This window comes from Odontesthes bonariensis, chromosome 8 (assembly GCF_027942865.1).
Source record: "Odontesthes bonariensis isolate fOdoBon6 chromosome 8, fOdoBon6.hap1, whole genome shotgun sequence".
NCBI classification, from domain to species: domain Eukaryota; kingdom Metazoa; phylum Chordata; class Actinopteri; order Atheriniformes; family Atherinopsidae; genus Odontesthes; species Odontesthes bonariensis.
This window is the reverse complement of record NC_134513.1, coordinates 31,382,071-31,397,662: the sequence shown is the minus strand read 5'-3', so window position 1 is coordinate 31,397,662 and position 15,592 is coordinate 31,382,071. Positions and strand designations below refer to the sequence as shown.

Genomic DNA, 15,592 nt, shown 5'->3' with positions numbered 1-15,592 from the left:
GTTTGCATTAAACAGTTCTATTTTTTCAACGGAACGTCAGTGTTGCCGAGCATCATTGCATGTATTGTGAGATAAAGTGTCCCACTGCTGGTCAGCTGTGACAAATTATTCTGGTCTAATCCCAAAATACCAAATGGAAAAGCATAGCCACCATCTTTTAAATCTTGGCAAAAGTAATGCCCAGCAGTAAGCTAACCAACAAGTCTGATCAGCTGTAGGATACATTGGGGATCCACTATGTAATTCAATGCAATTCTTCAGACAAGAATATAGTAACAAAGTAAACAACTGTCTGATGCAGAACAAAATTCACACTAATACAGTGTTTTTGAGGTTCGTATTGATTGAGATGAAAATGTGCTCCAATTTTGCCTCCTCTGAGTAGTCTATAGGTTAGCTACCTGGCAGAATTCTTTCCTGATTCTCCAAGCTGAGAGCAGTCTAATTTCTGTGTTCTGCAAGTAAGACACTGACCTCTCAAAAGTACTTTATACAAACCCAACTCAATGAAAACTAATAACCTTTTTAAAAGTATGATTATGCATTTGGAGCTGCAGCTCAGGAGGAAGAGCAGTCGTTTACCAATTGGAAGGTCGTAGGGTTGACTCCTGGCTTCCCCGGGCAGATGTCAAAGTGTTCTTAAGCAAGACACCGAATCCCATGTTGCCTACTAATGCATCCGTCCAGTAAAAGCCCTGTGTTGCCTGTAAAACTGCATAAACTAAGACATGGGTGAATGTGGCATGTAGTAGCAGTTTTTTATTATTTAGAAGTAATTATCAGTGACATCTGAACATACAACCATAGGCACAATCTGAGTCAATCTCCAAAGACAACTGTTGAACCAAACTGTTCTCGCTATGACTTTGTAAAAGGGTTCCAATTATTGATACCTGATCTGGAGACACCAACCATATCATTCTGAATCAGAAGGAGTGATAAGTGGTATTAAAGTATTTGGTAGTATTTTTAAGTTGCTGTGTATATTCTGTGATCTTGGGGAGAGAAGCCTATGTGATATAATGGGCGCACTTTCCATACAATTTATAGACAATGGTGTCATTCTGTGTATTCTGCCATTGTCATGTATTAATGAATACAAGCTTTAAAACTACTAGTGACCTGGCGGCGTGGAGTCTTAGCCTCTAGCCTGTAATCTTAGATGTGGATGTGATCCACAAGCAAATATTTAATAGTCTCAAATGTTTACATGCAACAGTCTCAATGTTCAATCTGCAAGAGAGAAAAACAGGGTGATTGGAAAGGGTGGGGAAAGAGCAGCAACCAGGAATATCAGGACTTAAGTCTGCATGAGTTACAGCTCAGCAAATGAGTTACTGTTATGCAAGAGCTCTGTCAGCCCAGCTGGAGATCAGTGAGGGAGAGTAAGCAGTGGAGTGAGCTAAAGGACGGAGAGGAGGAGGCAGGAGAGAAAATAACAGCAAGTGAACAGAGAGCAGGCAGATTACAGCTGGATCTGCCTCACACACACAGACATGAACACATACATGCACCCTCTCTCACTTACCTTCTCTCTCTGTCATACCTCCATGCAGCACGGCAGCATCATGAGTGGAAACGCAAAGGGGGTTTTCTTCAATCCACCAAGGGTGTGAGAAGAGAAGTTCAGACTAGAAAGAAGAAGAGCAACGCACAGGGGGAGAAAACAGAGAGCTGAGGGAAAAGTGAAGAAAAAATAAGCAAACTTTCCCCAAAAGGATCTTTCCTCTTCATTTTGAGCCCAACCACAAGACTGTAAACTCTTGTCCTTCTCAAAGAGCTCTTCTTCATTATCTGACACCATGCCTTTAAAGGACGGACGGAATGGTGAAAGTGCTGACAGCAACCTCTGGATGCTGCTGTGCCCCCTGTTCTGTTATCTGGTCATGGCGAGGGGTTCCACTTTGAGCCCAGATGGCTTGCAGAGCATCGCTGCCACGTCACTGCCGGAGGACTGGCTCAGCACGACAGTCCAGCTGCAGCCAGACCTGGAGACTGAAGCCCAGACACTGACAGAGGCACCGACAGAGGGACAAGCAGATGCTCTGACAGAGGCACAGACTGAGGCTCTGACAGTGGCACCAACAGAGGCACAAACAGAGGCTCTGACAGAGGTGCAGACTCAGATCATCACCAACAATTATACAGGTCAGTCTATCTACCAATCATCCACTGATTTCATACTTTGCTTAAACTTTCCTGTGTGTGTGGTTTCTGCTCATGAGCTAAATGTTTTGAGTACCAGAGTTTAATTCAAAGTGAAAGAAACCTTAAATGCAATTAGTGTTTGAATCAAACTTTTCATTTTTCATTCATTTTGGTTACAGTGAGATCACACAAACAAAGACAACTATTGTCACTAAATTACAACAAAATCAGGGGATGTTAAATTCAACATAAAGTTGAGAGATCTTGAATCAAAGAAACCTAACCTAACATTCAACACTGAGCCTAACAACGAACTCCTGTCCAGACTTAGATTTGTCCAAAACTACACAATAAAAAAAAAATACTTTTAAAGTAACACAGAGAATTTGGCAACTTTTTTTGCCCTTTGTCTCCCCCTGGAGTTGTGTATCTAGTGTAACACCACTGTAAAGAAAAAAAAACAAGTCTCTGTGCGAACCCTGCACATCTACAGCTATACACATATTTTTGTTGTCAGGACAAAGAGTTCACAAAAGTACCATCAAAAGTCTGCAAATATGTCAAGCGGCCGTAAACAAAACGATGTGATACAGGGCTCAAAATCAAAATTATGTAGTGTTAAATCACAAGTGTTGGTCCAATATCATGCTTTGAAAGTAATTGAAGTGCTTGAAGTTTCAGTGTTTTTACCAAATCCTTCAAAGGTGGTTAGGAATGTTTTTGCTTGAGCAACCATCCAAGAAGAGACTTAGTCAGTTTGAAAACCTCCACTTTCGTTTTTAATTCCCATGCCATGAAGACAAATTTACAAATCCAGAAAAAAGACTTGTTGACTATCCCACCAAAACTCATCAGGAAAGTGATTTTTGATTGCCTCAAGTAAACAGTCGTAGCTCTCTGGAGGGTTTGCACATGAAAGGAGACTTGTTCATGTATTTACCCAATCTGACTTTTAATAGACTGTATACAGACAGAAATGTTTGTAAACGTTTAATGCAATTCAGGGTTGCGAGGGAGTTGGAGCCTTTCCCAGCTGTCATTGTGCGAGAGGCAGGGTACACCCTGGACAGGTTGCCAGTCCATCCCAGGGCCACCCAGAGACAAATAACCATACACATTCACACTTACTTCTAGGTCAATTTAGAGACATCAATTGACCTAACATGCATGGCTTTTTTGGATGGTGGGAGGAAGTCGGAGTACAGTTGAGTACAGTTGGAGTGACAGTTTTAGATTTACAACAAGGTTTAGGTTTATAATAGATTTTTGGGGTGAAGCATTAGATTAGGGTTCGGAGGACCATGTCTCGTACATGTGTAAATTCAGAGTGTAAGAGGTGGTGTGCGCAGCCTCAGGTGTTGCAGTTAAAGACAGTTCATTATGTCCGGGATGGAGCTTCTCAGCTTTAAGAGAAAAAGCTGCATCTTCATTTGCATGACTTCACCTCCATTGTAGCATAAGAGCTCCCTATCTTTTCATCTCCACTCGAAATGCCCATCTTTCCTTCTCTTTTCTCCTCTTTGTCTACATGTCACCATCACACTCTAATTTTCTGCCACTTCTCGTCTCTTTTCCTCTATTTCCACCATTTATTCCCATGTCCCTCATCCACCCCTTCTCGGTGCCCACATTGTCACGTGTACGCATGAACAGCCCAGAGCAGATGAAAAAAATGCAAACATCACGTGCCTGATATACACATAACTCTCTCACGCACATACACACATAAGAAAGGGAAGCACTCGGCCCAAACTACACCAATCTTCTTAAAGGTTTAGAGAATAAACACAGTCGCTCATTTCATAACAGCAGCTCTGTGCCCAACCGCGCGGGAGTAAGCAGTTTATACTTAAACAACGCACTCACTCACACAATAGCACACACACAGGTCATCAGCCGGCTTGCCACATCACCCCACATGGATGAATTACACCAGAACTCAGCTTTTCCCAAGGGGAGCTTCCAGACATTCAAAATCCAGGAGGTGTGATTAATATCAAGCCTCCCAAAAGGAAAGTGTGTGTGCATGGCAGTAAACTACTTACTCCACTTAAACTAATAGATGAAAGCTGCAACCTAGATTTGGTTGTTTACTTTTTACACACCGTGTTATAAGCCTATTTGTTTCTTTGCTTTAATAAAGGATTATAGCAGAAACACAGTTTATGTGTTTGGGCAATTTAGCCCTTTTAATTTTGGCATCTTGAATAAAAAATAGTCTCAGTTGTAACCTTTGGACAGTCAAATCCAGTTAAATATAAGAAGCTTTTTGAAGACTTTTTAGCTTCTGTACTCAGAAGATTTTGTTGATAAATGAAAGGCAATGAGCAAAGACAAATAGAAAAGTGTCAGTTTAGAAAGAGTTTGTGGCAGATGCAACAATTTACCAATTTCAGCTATAATGACAGGTACTTATTAACACCTCACTCCCACATAATGTAAGTGTGTGCTCCTCTTAGAGTCAACAGGAAGTCTCTCCGCAGTTGGTATATCCTCCGCATGTTATATGTTGTTATATACTTTTGTGATGTATTTTGTACCATGAAGTTGGATGCACTCAGTAGCAAACAGACTAACAAACTACTAGCTTGTGAGTCAAATTGAAGACAATCAAGTGAAAACTTTGTAGTCATACTTAGCCAGCACTGATACGCTAACATGCACACTGCCTGCATAGTGGTTCATATGTCTTCTAACAAGGTGTGTCACAAAAATGACAACCAAAAAAATTCTCTGTGTTATTTTGTTCTGTTGCAATGTTTCTGGATGTGCATTTTCCATAAAGCTGGATGGGAATCTATGTATTCTGTATACCAGATTAAATTGTGGACAAAACACATATATGTAGAAATGAGGCATAAGGGTGCTTGCACCCCTACTTCATTCAGTTTGGGCTTTTAGGTGTTTTAGGATCTGACTAAAATTAGAAGTGTGGAACATCCTCCAGACCACAATCAAGACAAACAGCTGAAGTCTTATCTGACATAAGAGGTCAGACTTCAGAGATGCCCCTCGAGATCAAACTGACCCATGGTTTGGTTTGGTTCTGGTGTGAAAACATTTTAAGCATAGTTTGGATTTTTGGAACATACATATGAATACCACAGAGAAAGAAAATAATTAGCCACAGGTCCATTAGGAAACAGGATACTCAGTTTCTGAATAGACTCCCGCTCACCTTAGGGGTTTCCTGATGCATCTCGTCCAGGAATCCTTGCAACTGAAACTTGCTGGAAGTAAATTGATCAGAGGTTGCATATTGATCAGCTTACTCTGAGAAAAAAAGAACACATATTTTTAACATCTCAGATTTAATCTGTTCTTGCTTTTCTTATTCTCACTTTTGTGAAAAGTAATATATATATATATGTATATATATATATATATATATATATATATATATATATAAAAATGATAACCCCTGGATTTGTAATTGTCCTTAAAGTCTGTATAATCTGACGTAATTGTCCTCAGTAGAAAAAGACAATATTTGATCATATACATAATTATTCCAAAAAATTTGATTATTACCCCTATGGCACTATACAAAAAGATGAGACACAAAAAGACAAGAGATGATAAAATTCATTATATTATATGAGGAAGATTAAGTACCTCTTTAAAATTTCCTCTGCAATACATTTAATAGTTGGTCAGACATTTAATTCAAAACAATAAATGTAAGCCTTACGATGGTACCCGTTGAAATTTGGGCTATCCTCAAAGACATTAGGATTCATTATCCAGGAACATAAAAACTCTGTATTAGTTTTTATGTGAAACCATAAAAAACATTAAAGTTCATTCACAGGGAAACATATCATAGCAATGCCTCCATTATTTATAAACACAACTAACTTAAGATCATAATAATTAGCCAACTTAAAGCCCACTATACTGCTGGTTTGGCTGAGATGACAAATGACTTTAAATTGTCATGTAGATGAGCCCACAAGCGTAGTTACTTTGGCAAAGTTTATTCAGGTTTTGTCAGTGTCTGAAAGTTTTTTCTGAGAATGCCTGGTCGATAGCAGACTGAGATGGTGATGGAGTGAGCAACTGCACCAGTGCAACTGGTTTTCTTGGATTCCTAATCAGAAGCAGTTATTTCAGCTTTAGAGATGCCCGAAGCCTTAACATTAACACAGGTACACAACCTATTAACTCCAACATACTTGGTAAGAGTTCCCTTTAGTGTTAATCACTATACATTAGGCCTATATCAGTCATAATAATCATGACTTTAATCTGGTCAAGCAGGAGTTTACAGTGAATTATTACTGTTTGTGGTAGGTTTTTTTCCCATTTGTCCAAACGCTTTTCAGAATCAGAATCAGAATCAGAATCAGAAAAGGTTTTATTGCCAAGTAATTGTACATCACAAGGTCTATTTGGTGCCATAAGAACAAGACAAAAAAAATATATAATAATAAATGTAAAAGATTTTTTTTTTTTTTTTTTTTTTTTTTTTTTTTTTAAATATGTGCAAAGTATTTTTAAGAAGAGTGCGTTAATGTAACGCACTCTGTACTGACAGAAAGACAGACAGAACGTTAATATAACGTCAATATATAAAGTGTCAGTGGGGATAAGGGGTCATGTCAGTGGGGGGGTACAGCGGGCCTTGTTGGTGAGGCCAACTGCAGGGGGAAGAAGCTGTTCTTGTGGCGGGAGGTTTTGGTCCTGATGGACCGCAGCCTCCTGCCAGAGGGGAGTGCCTCAAAAAGTTTGTGTCCGGGGTGGGAGGGGTCGGCCACAATCTTGCCTGCACGCCTCAGCGTCCTGGAGGCGTACAGGTCCTGGAGAGATGGCAGATTGCAGCCGATCACCCTCTCCGCAGAGTGGATGACATGCTGCAGCCTGCCCTTGTCCTTGGCGGTGGCAGCAGCGTACCAGATGGTGATGGACGAGGTGAGGATGGACTCGATGATGGAGGTGTAGAAGTGCACCATCATCGTCTTTGGCAGGTTGAGTTTCTTCAGCTGCCGCAGGAAGTACATCCTCTGTTGTGCTTTCTTGGTGAGGGAGCTGATGTTCAGCTCCCACTTGAGGTCCTGGGAAATGATGCTGCCCAGGAAGCGGAAGGACTCCACAGTGTGGACTGGGGAGTCTGTCAGGGTGATGGGGGTGAGTGGGGCTGGGCTCTTCCTGTAATCCACCACCATCTCCACTGTTTTAACAGCGTTGAGCTCCAGATTGTTCAGCCCACACCAGGTCACCAGATGGTCAATCTCCCACCTGTAGGCGGACTCATCCCCACCAGAGATGAGTCCAATGAGGGTGGTGTCATCCGCGAACTTCAGGAGTTTGACAGACTGGTGACTGGAGGAGCAGCTGTTGGTGTACAGGGAGAAGAGCAGAGGGGAAAGAACACAGCCTTGAGGGGAACCAGTGCTGATGGTCCGGGAGTCTGAGACCTGTTTTCCCAGCCTCACGTGCTGCCTCCTGTCAGACAGGAAGTCTGTGATCCACCTGTAGGTGGAGTCAGGCACGTTCAGCTGGGAGAGCTTGTCCTGTAGCAGAGCCGGGATGATTGTGTTGAAGGCAGAGCTGAAATCCACAAACAGGATCCTGGCGTAGGTTCCTGAGGAGTCCAGGTGCTGGAGGATGAAGTGGAGGGCCATGTTGACTGCGTCGTCTACAGACCTGTTTGCTCTGTAGGCGAACTGCAGGGGGTCCAGGAGAGGGTCCGTGATGGCTTTCAGGTGTGAAAGCACAAGGCGCTCAAATGACTTCATCACCACAGAGGTCAGGGCGACGGGTCTGTAGTCATTAAGTCTTCAATGCAAATGCATTTTTCTGAAACAATACTTGAGCCACCATCTACTCCTCTGCTGTTCTACTTTCTGCCTACAGGAAGGCAAAATATAATTGAACAGATTAAAATTTCTCAAGGTTAAAATGTTCAAATTGAATCCAACATCTTGAACAAAAATAAAAACTAAGTTCAGATTTAGATATAGCCTCATGACAGTAAGCTGCTTATACTTTACTCTTGAGTTTGTTCAGATAAGATCGTTAGCCTAAGAAGCCTAAAACGTAAACGTTAACAGCTTCAGTCTGATTAGTTTAGAGGCAAAGCCAATTACCTTTGTCTATTCCAGGTTATTTCTAGTACAGGAAAGCATACTAACATGCTAACACGCAGGAGAGAAGATTTTCTCACTGAAAGGAGGTTTACTTTAAAGCCAATTACTTTTGTCCCTTCAAGGTATTCTTTTTATTTTTAGTGCTCTACTTGTACAGTGCTGTGCAAAACTCTTGAGCCAACCCTTATTTCTTTATATATTGCAGCAAGGACTGGATTGAAAATTGGGGGAAAAAGCAGCCAATGTCCAAAAAAGACTTTGCAACAATTCATCAAGACCCCTTTAAAATTTTACAAGAAAGTCGGACTTCTTGGAAACAAAATATAAAGACCTGATGAGTCTACTTACGCTGTACTGTAACCAGAAATCTGCCTGGATGCATGTATTACATATAAGCATAAAAAACTAATTGAATCTGAATAATTAGTTTGGCAGAAACTAATTAGGATACTCCTACACAAAACTTCCACAACTTTCACTTGGCCGAGAATATTTTTCAAAGAATCTCGGGAAAGGAGTCAAATATAGCCGTCTAAACTTTAATTAAGTTGATGCAGGGATTTCTGGAGGTATGACCGACGATTAGAATTTCCTTGGAGACAAGGACACATACGAATGTAAAGTCTTGGGTATTTATGTCAGCGACACGCACTCACGTCACTCTTGAGCATACCGGGCTTGGCGAGCCTCAGACAAAGACTTCCCTCTGTGTTCTGTCTGTCAATCCAGTGTGGCTGTTGGCAGTGACTCAAATTCATTATTACCTTCCCACAGCTTAAAAGTGGCTGAACAAAGTCACTAAGAAGGAGTCTAAAATGACCCTTCTTTCTGCTCAGCTGGGTGAAGCATTGAGACAACTACTGAAGACCAGGGAGCATGACAGTGAAGAGATGGCGGGAATGAACTATGCTGTTCATCAGCATAGTGCACCATACCAAACTACAAGCTAAAAATGATCATTTTAACAGAAACGTAATCATCTGTCTTGCCAAGAATTATCATAGAGGCCACTGTCTGTTCCAAAAACTATAAAACACTAAAATGTATACAAATATGAATAAATGTAAATAAAATGTACATAAAGCACATATTCAGCTATCAATATGTCAATCACTGATTAGTAGACTAAAACCACTCAAGACCAAAGTCACCAGTGACAAGGAGTTTTGATGTCAACTGTTTGAAGATGTTCAGTTTCATAGGGATTTGTACTAAGATGAGAAACAGTCCAAGTTCATTTGAACACCCAGTTTATGGAGTATGTATTCCCAGGCTTATATAGGTAATACTGGAAATGCAGGGAGCATGTTTTTCCTTTAGAGCAGTCGAAATGCAATTTCTCATACATTCATTTATACAATCGTACCCATTAAGATTTCCTGGGAACATCATACATTTCATATGTGTGACATCACACATGAAACATGAATGTGTTCAAATTTAATTAAAGTTGACCTCAATTTGTCTACCAGTGCAACATGATTAGTAAAATACCTGTATACATCTAAGTATCATTTCTATTTAATTTCTAAATTAGATTAAATTAAAATGAAAAAAATACTTAAAATTGCCCAAAGGAAATTATATAAAATGACATTGAGCATAACACGCTGAAACTTTACTCATTCCCTTTCTTCAGTTCCTGGTTGAGTTTAATTGCAAATCGCAGTTACAGTTGCATTTTGTGTTCATACAAGTAATTATTGTAATTATACAAGTAGTTATTTGGATAGGGTTTTTTAAAAAAAGGTTAGGGCTAAGGGAATTTTTTTGCCACACATCAGTCACATTACTGGATTCTATTTGGACACTTTACATGCAGTTATGCTCATGATTGAACATTACATTAGAGATTGTATATTCTTCTAATGTAATATAGCCTGCAATCCCCTGCATGAACAAATCACTCATGGGGCCATTTTTGGGTGGACAGAATTGTGAAGAATGGTGAAATAATGTTTTTTTTTTTCTTTTTAACTTGGCTACAAACCAATTCATATTTGTTGTAGAAACATCCATTTTAACATGGTGTACATGGGGACTGCTTTTGAAGACAGCATTAGTCATTTAAGGAACTGCAGGTTACTGAATTTCTATCTTAATTTTCAGCTCCTGAGGGGAAATGTTGGTCTTCATGGCAGAAATTAGCTAAATAACCTATCAGCCCAATTATAAAACCACTGCACCCAGTGTCTTGGTTCACTCACTAAACGATGAGTTCTAGTTGTACATATAAATACACTAAGCTAATTCAACTAATCTAATCAGACCAAAACAACAACAAAAAAAAAGAAAACAAAACAGAATCCGCAGTCAACTTGGAGCCTTTCAGCAGCTCATAGGAGATTCCATCTCCGGATAAGCCAGAGATATTGCCTTGCTTATTGCCCTCTTTGACCAAGACCTTTTTAGTTGGAGGACAAGGTTTCTTCACAGAAGGAAAACCTTGAAGGTCAAGCCCCCAGATGAATGCTCTTTTGTCTTTAAAGTATCTTAATTGATCCTCTGGGTACATTAATTCCCTGCATTTTCAGTATGCATGAATGTGTTTTAGTTACCTTATTCCAACCATCCATTTTCTACACCCGCTGAATCCGTCGGTCGGCTCGCAGGGGGGCTGGAGCCTATCCCAGTGGTCAGCAGAGAGGCAGGGTACACCCTGGACAGGCCGCCAGTCCATCACAGGGCCACACAGAGACAAACAACCACACACATATTCACTCCTAAGGACAATTTTAGAGTCACCAATTAGAATCGCCAACCTAACATGCATGTTTTTGGACAGTGGGAGGATGCTGGAGTACCTGGAGAGCACCCACACATACACGGGTAGAACTTGTATGCAAACTTGCATACTTCAAGTTTAATGCAAACTTCACACAGAAAGGCCCCAGCCAGGAGTTGAACCTAGAACCCTCTTGCTGTGAGGCAACGGTGCTAACCACCACAACACCGTACAGCTCTTACCTTGTTCCATTTGAAACAAAGTGACAGGCACCATAGTGAAACACGCAAGGAAATAACGTGGAGTTAGGGTTTCCTGCATCTTTGTCATTTGAGTTTAATGATGGCTTTCCGCTTCAATGTGAGGTTTTTTGCAACCCAGTCATTGGGCAAATTTTTTTGTTGTTGTTTTTGTTTCTGAGGCTTAATCAAAACCCACAAGTTAATGTTCCCTTCTACCTTGTCAGTGATGTTTCAGTTCATCCTTGCTGTCCCTGTTTTGCTTCAATGGACAGATTATTCTGTGAGATCCAGCTAAAGCTGTTAGTTAATGAAGGGAACTGGTGCCTTCCAGCTTCTGTTTAAAGTTTTAGCACAATCAGCATAAACGTTCTCCTGCATTTAGAAATCACTGTATGCCTTCATTTGTCTAAGAAAGAAATATGTAGACAAAAACAAAACAAAAGAAATATAGATATGTCCCCAAATGTGTTATATCACATTTTGAAAACAAAACATGGTGATCATTTGACATGCACATGACCACAAGCACTAATGTGTCACTGAGAAAAATACACATGCTTTAATGTGTATGCATGTAAACATTTACTACGCAAGTAGAGTGAGAGCTGGGTGGATTAGGTAATCAGTTGTTGTACAGAACATCAATGTGGCGCAACAGAAATAGATACACTTATGGAGAGGACACAGAGGAAGGATGTTTGAGGTCAGATCCTATGAGAGAGCAGCTGTAGCAAAAAGAAACAAAGAACAGGAAGAGGACAGGAACACGTAGATGAACGAGACGAAGTGAGTCAACCACCAGCCAAGGATGCCAGCTGTCATTAGCTTCACTTCAGACTTTTAGCTTCTGGTAAAGTCTGACTTCAGTTAGTTTTCTGTTGATTATAAAATAACATTTAATATTGTAGTGAAAATCTCTTATCATGGCAACCCTGCTTCAATCAAAGAATGAACACCTTCGACCCATTTCTGACAAATTAGGTGAATGATCAAAGCTGATTGGGCCTTATAGTGACAGGAGCTAAAGCGGAGCATTTTAGAGAGAAGGTCCCTGAAGGTGCTGCTGCAACCTACAGTTTGAGTAAAGCAATGTGTTTTTGAAAGGTACAGGATTTAAACATTTTCTAGTACACTCCCGAAATAAAGTGACTGATCTGTAGTTGAGTATAATATGGACTCTTTAAATTTGGGAATCACAAAGCTAATAGAAAATTAGATGGCATAAAGCTGGGTATACACTGTTTGATTTGGACTTTGTGGGGTGGTGCAAGTCCAACCGCCTACAGCTGAAAACCTCCAAGACCAAGGAGATGGTGGTGGACTTCAGAAGAAAGAAACCACAGCTCCAACCTGTGTCCATCGAGGGGGTCGATGTGGAGATGGTCAGATCATATAAATATCTGGGGCTGCAGCTGGATGACAGGTTGGACTGGTCAGCAAACATAGACTCTGTACACAGGAAAGGACAGAGCCGTCTGTACTTCCTGAGAAGGCTGGGGTCCTTCAACATCTGCAAAAAACTGCTGCAGCTGTTCTACCAATCTGTGGTGGCCAGCGTCCTCTTCTACGCTGTGGTTTGCTGGGGAGGTAGCAGCAAGAAGAGGGACTCTGCCCGACTGGACAGACTGGTGAGGAGAGCTGGTTCAGTGGTGGGCACAGAGCTGGACTCTGGTGACAGTGGCAGAGAGAAGGACCCTTGACAAACTGCTGTCCATACTGGACAACGCCCACCACCCTCTGCACAACACCTTCATCAGGCAGAGGAGTGTATTCAGTGGTAGGCTGCTGTCTCAATCCTGCTCCACCAACAGACTCAAAAACTCTTTTGTTCCTCTGGCCATCAGGCTGTACAACAGCTCTCAGTAATGGCACTTCTGAATTTCACTGATCACTTTATATTTCACTTTCGTCTCACTTCACTGACAAGATGTATTTACATTTAGGTTCAGTTAACCATCAAGCATCTTCTACAAATGACAAACTACCTGAAGAACCAACATTAAGTGTCTTGGTCAGGTTTTGGGGGCTTCCGGAGCGGCTTTATATTTTTATGTTTAATATTTTTAAACAGTTTTTTAAATTCTTAGATTGTTTTTAAAGTGTTTATTATTGTATAAACATTTTTATTGCTTTTACTGCTACTGGATGCTTGAATTTCCTTCGGGATCAATAAAGTATCTATCTATCTATCTATCTATCTATCTATCTATCTATCTATCTATCTATCTATCTATCTATCTATCTATCTATCTATCTATCTATCTATCTATCTTCCGGATGAATGATGTCCAAAGTGAAACAACAGAGGTGATATTCTATATTGTATAGAGAGGGGTTCAAAAACCACCTTTGTCACTGACTTGTGACATATTAGCACACACCATAGTAAATAGGTCACTCACTTTTCAGTCTGTCAGCTCATAAAACATATTTTAGGTTAACATGACTTAGAATACAGCTGTTCACAGCTGTAGCCGTCTACTGTACAGCAGATAGCGTCACTGTAGCCTTGTTCATTAGATGTCCATCACACAGCGTGGGTTGCAGGGAACTTAACTACTAAACCGAAAGATGTAGCTGCCTTTAGGATCTGTATAAAATAAAAACTCACATGTGGGACCATGCAGTCATTCACTTTGTCAGCATGTGCTCATGCTATGGTTACATTCAGTGTATGTCTGATGTGTTCACTCATTCTGTTCTTGTGAATGTGCGTGTTTGAATCTTTAATGCAAATAGATTAATCTTTATTTAATCACCAACTGACAGAAGCAACTGGGGTAGGAGATGAGGAGAAAATGCTGCGAAAATACAGCCGAGTGAATGTTTGGTCAGCAGTGCTGGGTTGCCAGGTTCAGGGGCGCAGAGCTGTGTTCGTATCCTGATTGTCAAATGGCAACCCACATTTTCCACGACAACAGAATTTTCTTTTCTTCATGGGTCTGAACAAAGATATTTTGAATCATTTTGACACTAAGTGTAGGTTTTATCGCAGCTGCTGAACATATCCACTGAACATATCCACTGGATATGTTCAGTGCCTCCATTGTTGAGGCGGCCGACCGGAGCTGTGGCCGTAAGGTGGTCGGTGCCTGTCGTGGCGGCAATCCCCGAACCCGCTGGTGGACACCAGTGGTGAGGGAAGCCGTCAAGCTGAAGAAGGAGTCCTATCGGGCCTTTTTGGCCAGTGGGACTCTGGAAGCAGCTGATGGATACCGACAGGCCAAGCGGAACGCGGCCTCGGCGGTTGCTGAGGCAAAAACTCGGGCTTGGGAGGAGTTCGGGGAGACCATGGAGAACGACTTCCGGACGGCCTCGAGGAGATTCTGGTCCGCCATCCGGCGGCTCAGGGGGGGGAAGCGGTGCACCGTCAACACCGTGTATGGTGAGGGCGGGGCTCTGCTGACTTCTACTAGGGACGTCGTGAGTCGGTGGGGGGAATACTTCGAGGGCCTCCTCAATCCTACCGACACGACTTCCGATGAGGAGGCAGAGTTGGGGAGCTCGCACGTGGGACCTCCCATCTCTGGGGCTGAGGTCGCCGAGGTGGTCAAAAAACTCCTCGGTGGCAAGGCCCCGGGGGTGGATGAGGTCCGTCCTGAGTTCCTCAAGGCTCTGGATGTTGTGGGGCTGTCTTGGTTGACACGCCTCTGCAGCATCGCGTGGACATCGGGGGCAGTGCCTCTGGACTGGCAGATTGGGGTGGTGGTCCCCCTCTTTAAAAAGGGGGACCGGAGGGTGTGTTCCAACTATAGGGGGATCACACTCCTCAGCCTCTCTGGTAAGGTCTTTTCGGGGGTACTGGAGAGGAGGATCCGACGGATAGTCGAATCTCGGATTCAGGAGGTGCAGTGTGGTTTTCGTCCTGGCCGTGGAACAGTGGACCAGCTCTATACCCTCCGCAGGATCCTGGAGGGTGCATGGGAGTTCGCCCAACCGGTCTACATGTGTTTTGTGGACTTGGAGAAGGCGTTCGACCGTGTCCCTCGGGGACTCTTGTGGGGGGTGCTCCGGGAGTATGGAGTGCCGGACTCCTTGATACAGGCTGTTCGGTCCCTGTATGACCGGTGTCAGAGTTTGGTCCGCATTGCCGGCAGTAAGTCGGACATGTTTCCTGTGAGGGTTGGACTCCGTCAGGGCTGCCCTTTGTCACCAATTCTGTTCATAATTTTTATGGACAGAATTTCTAGGCGCAGCCAGGGCGTTGAGGGGGTCCGGTTTGGCGACCTCAGAATCGGGTCTCTGCTTTTTGCGGACGATTTGGTTCTGCTGGCGTCCTCAGGCCGTGACCTTCAGCTCTCACTGGAGCGGTTTGCAGCCGAGTGTGAAGCGGCTGGGATGAGAATCAGCACCTCCAAATCCGAGACCATGGTCCTCGGCCGGAAAAG

General features: G+C 42.3%; 1 protein-coding gene across 2 annotated transcripts in view; it reads left to right on the top strand.

Moving 5' to 3' along the window:
* The first annotated feature begins 1,404 nt into the window (after positions 1-1,404).
* The window catches only part of LOC142385869 (uncharacterized), a 35,712-nt gene continuing 21,524 nt past the window's right edge, over positions 1,405-15,592 (top strand). For both annotated transcript variants that reach the window (XM_075472565.1, XM_075472564.1), the window contains exon 1: positions 1,405-2,148. In XM_075472565.1, coding sequence (XP_075328680.1) covers positions 1,803-2,148 — 346 coding nt within the window. In that variant the 5' untranslated portion in view covers positions 1,405-1,802. The remainder of the gene's footprint in view (positions 2,149-15,592) is intronic.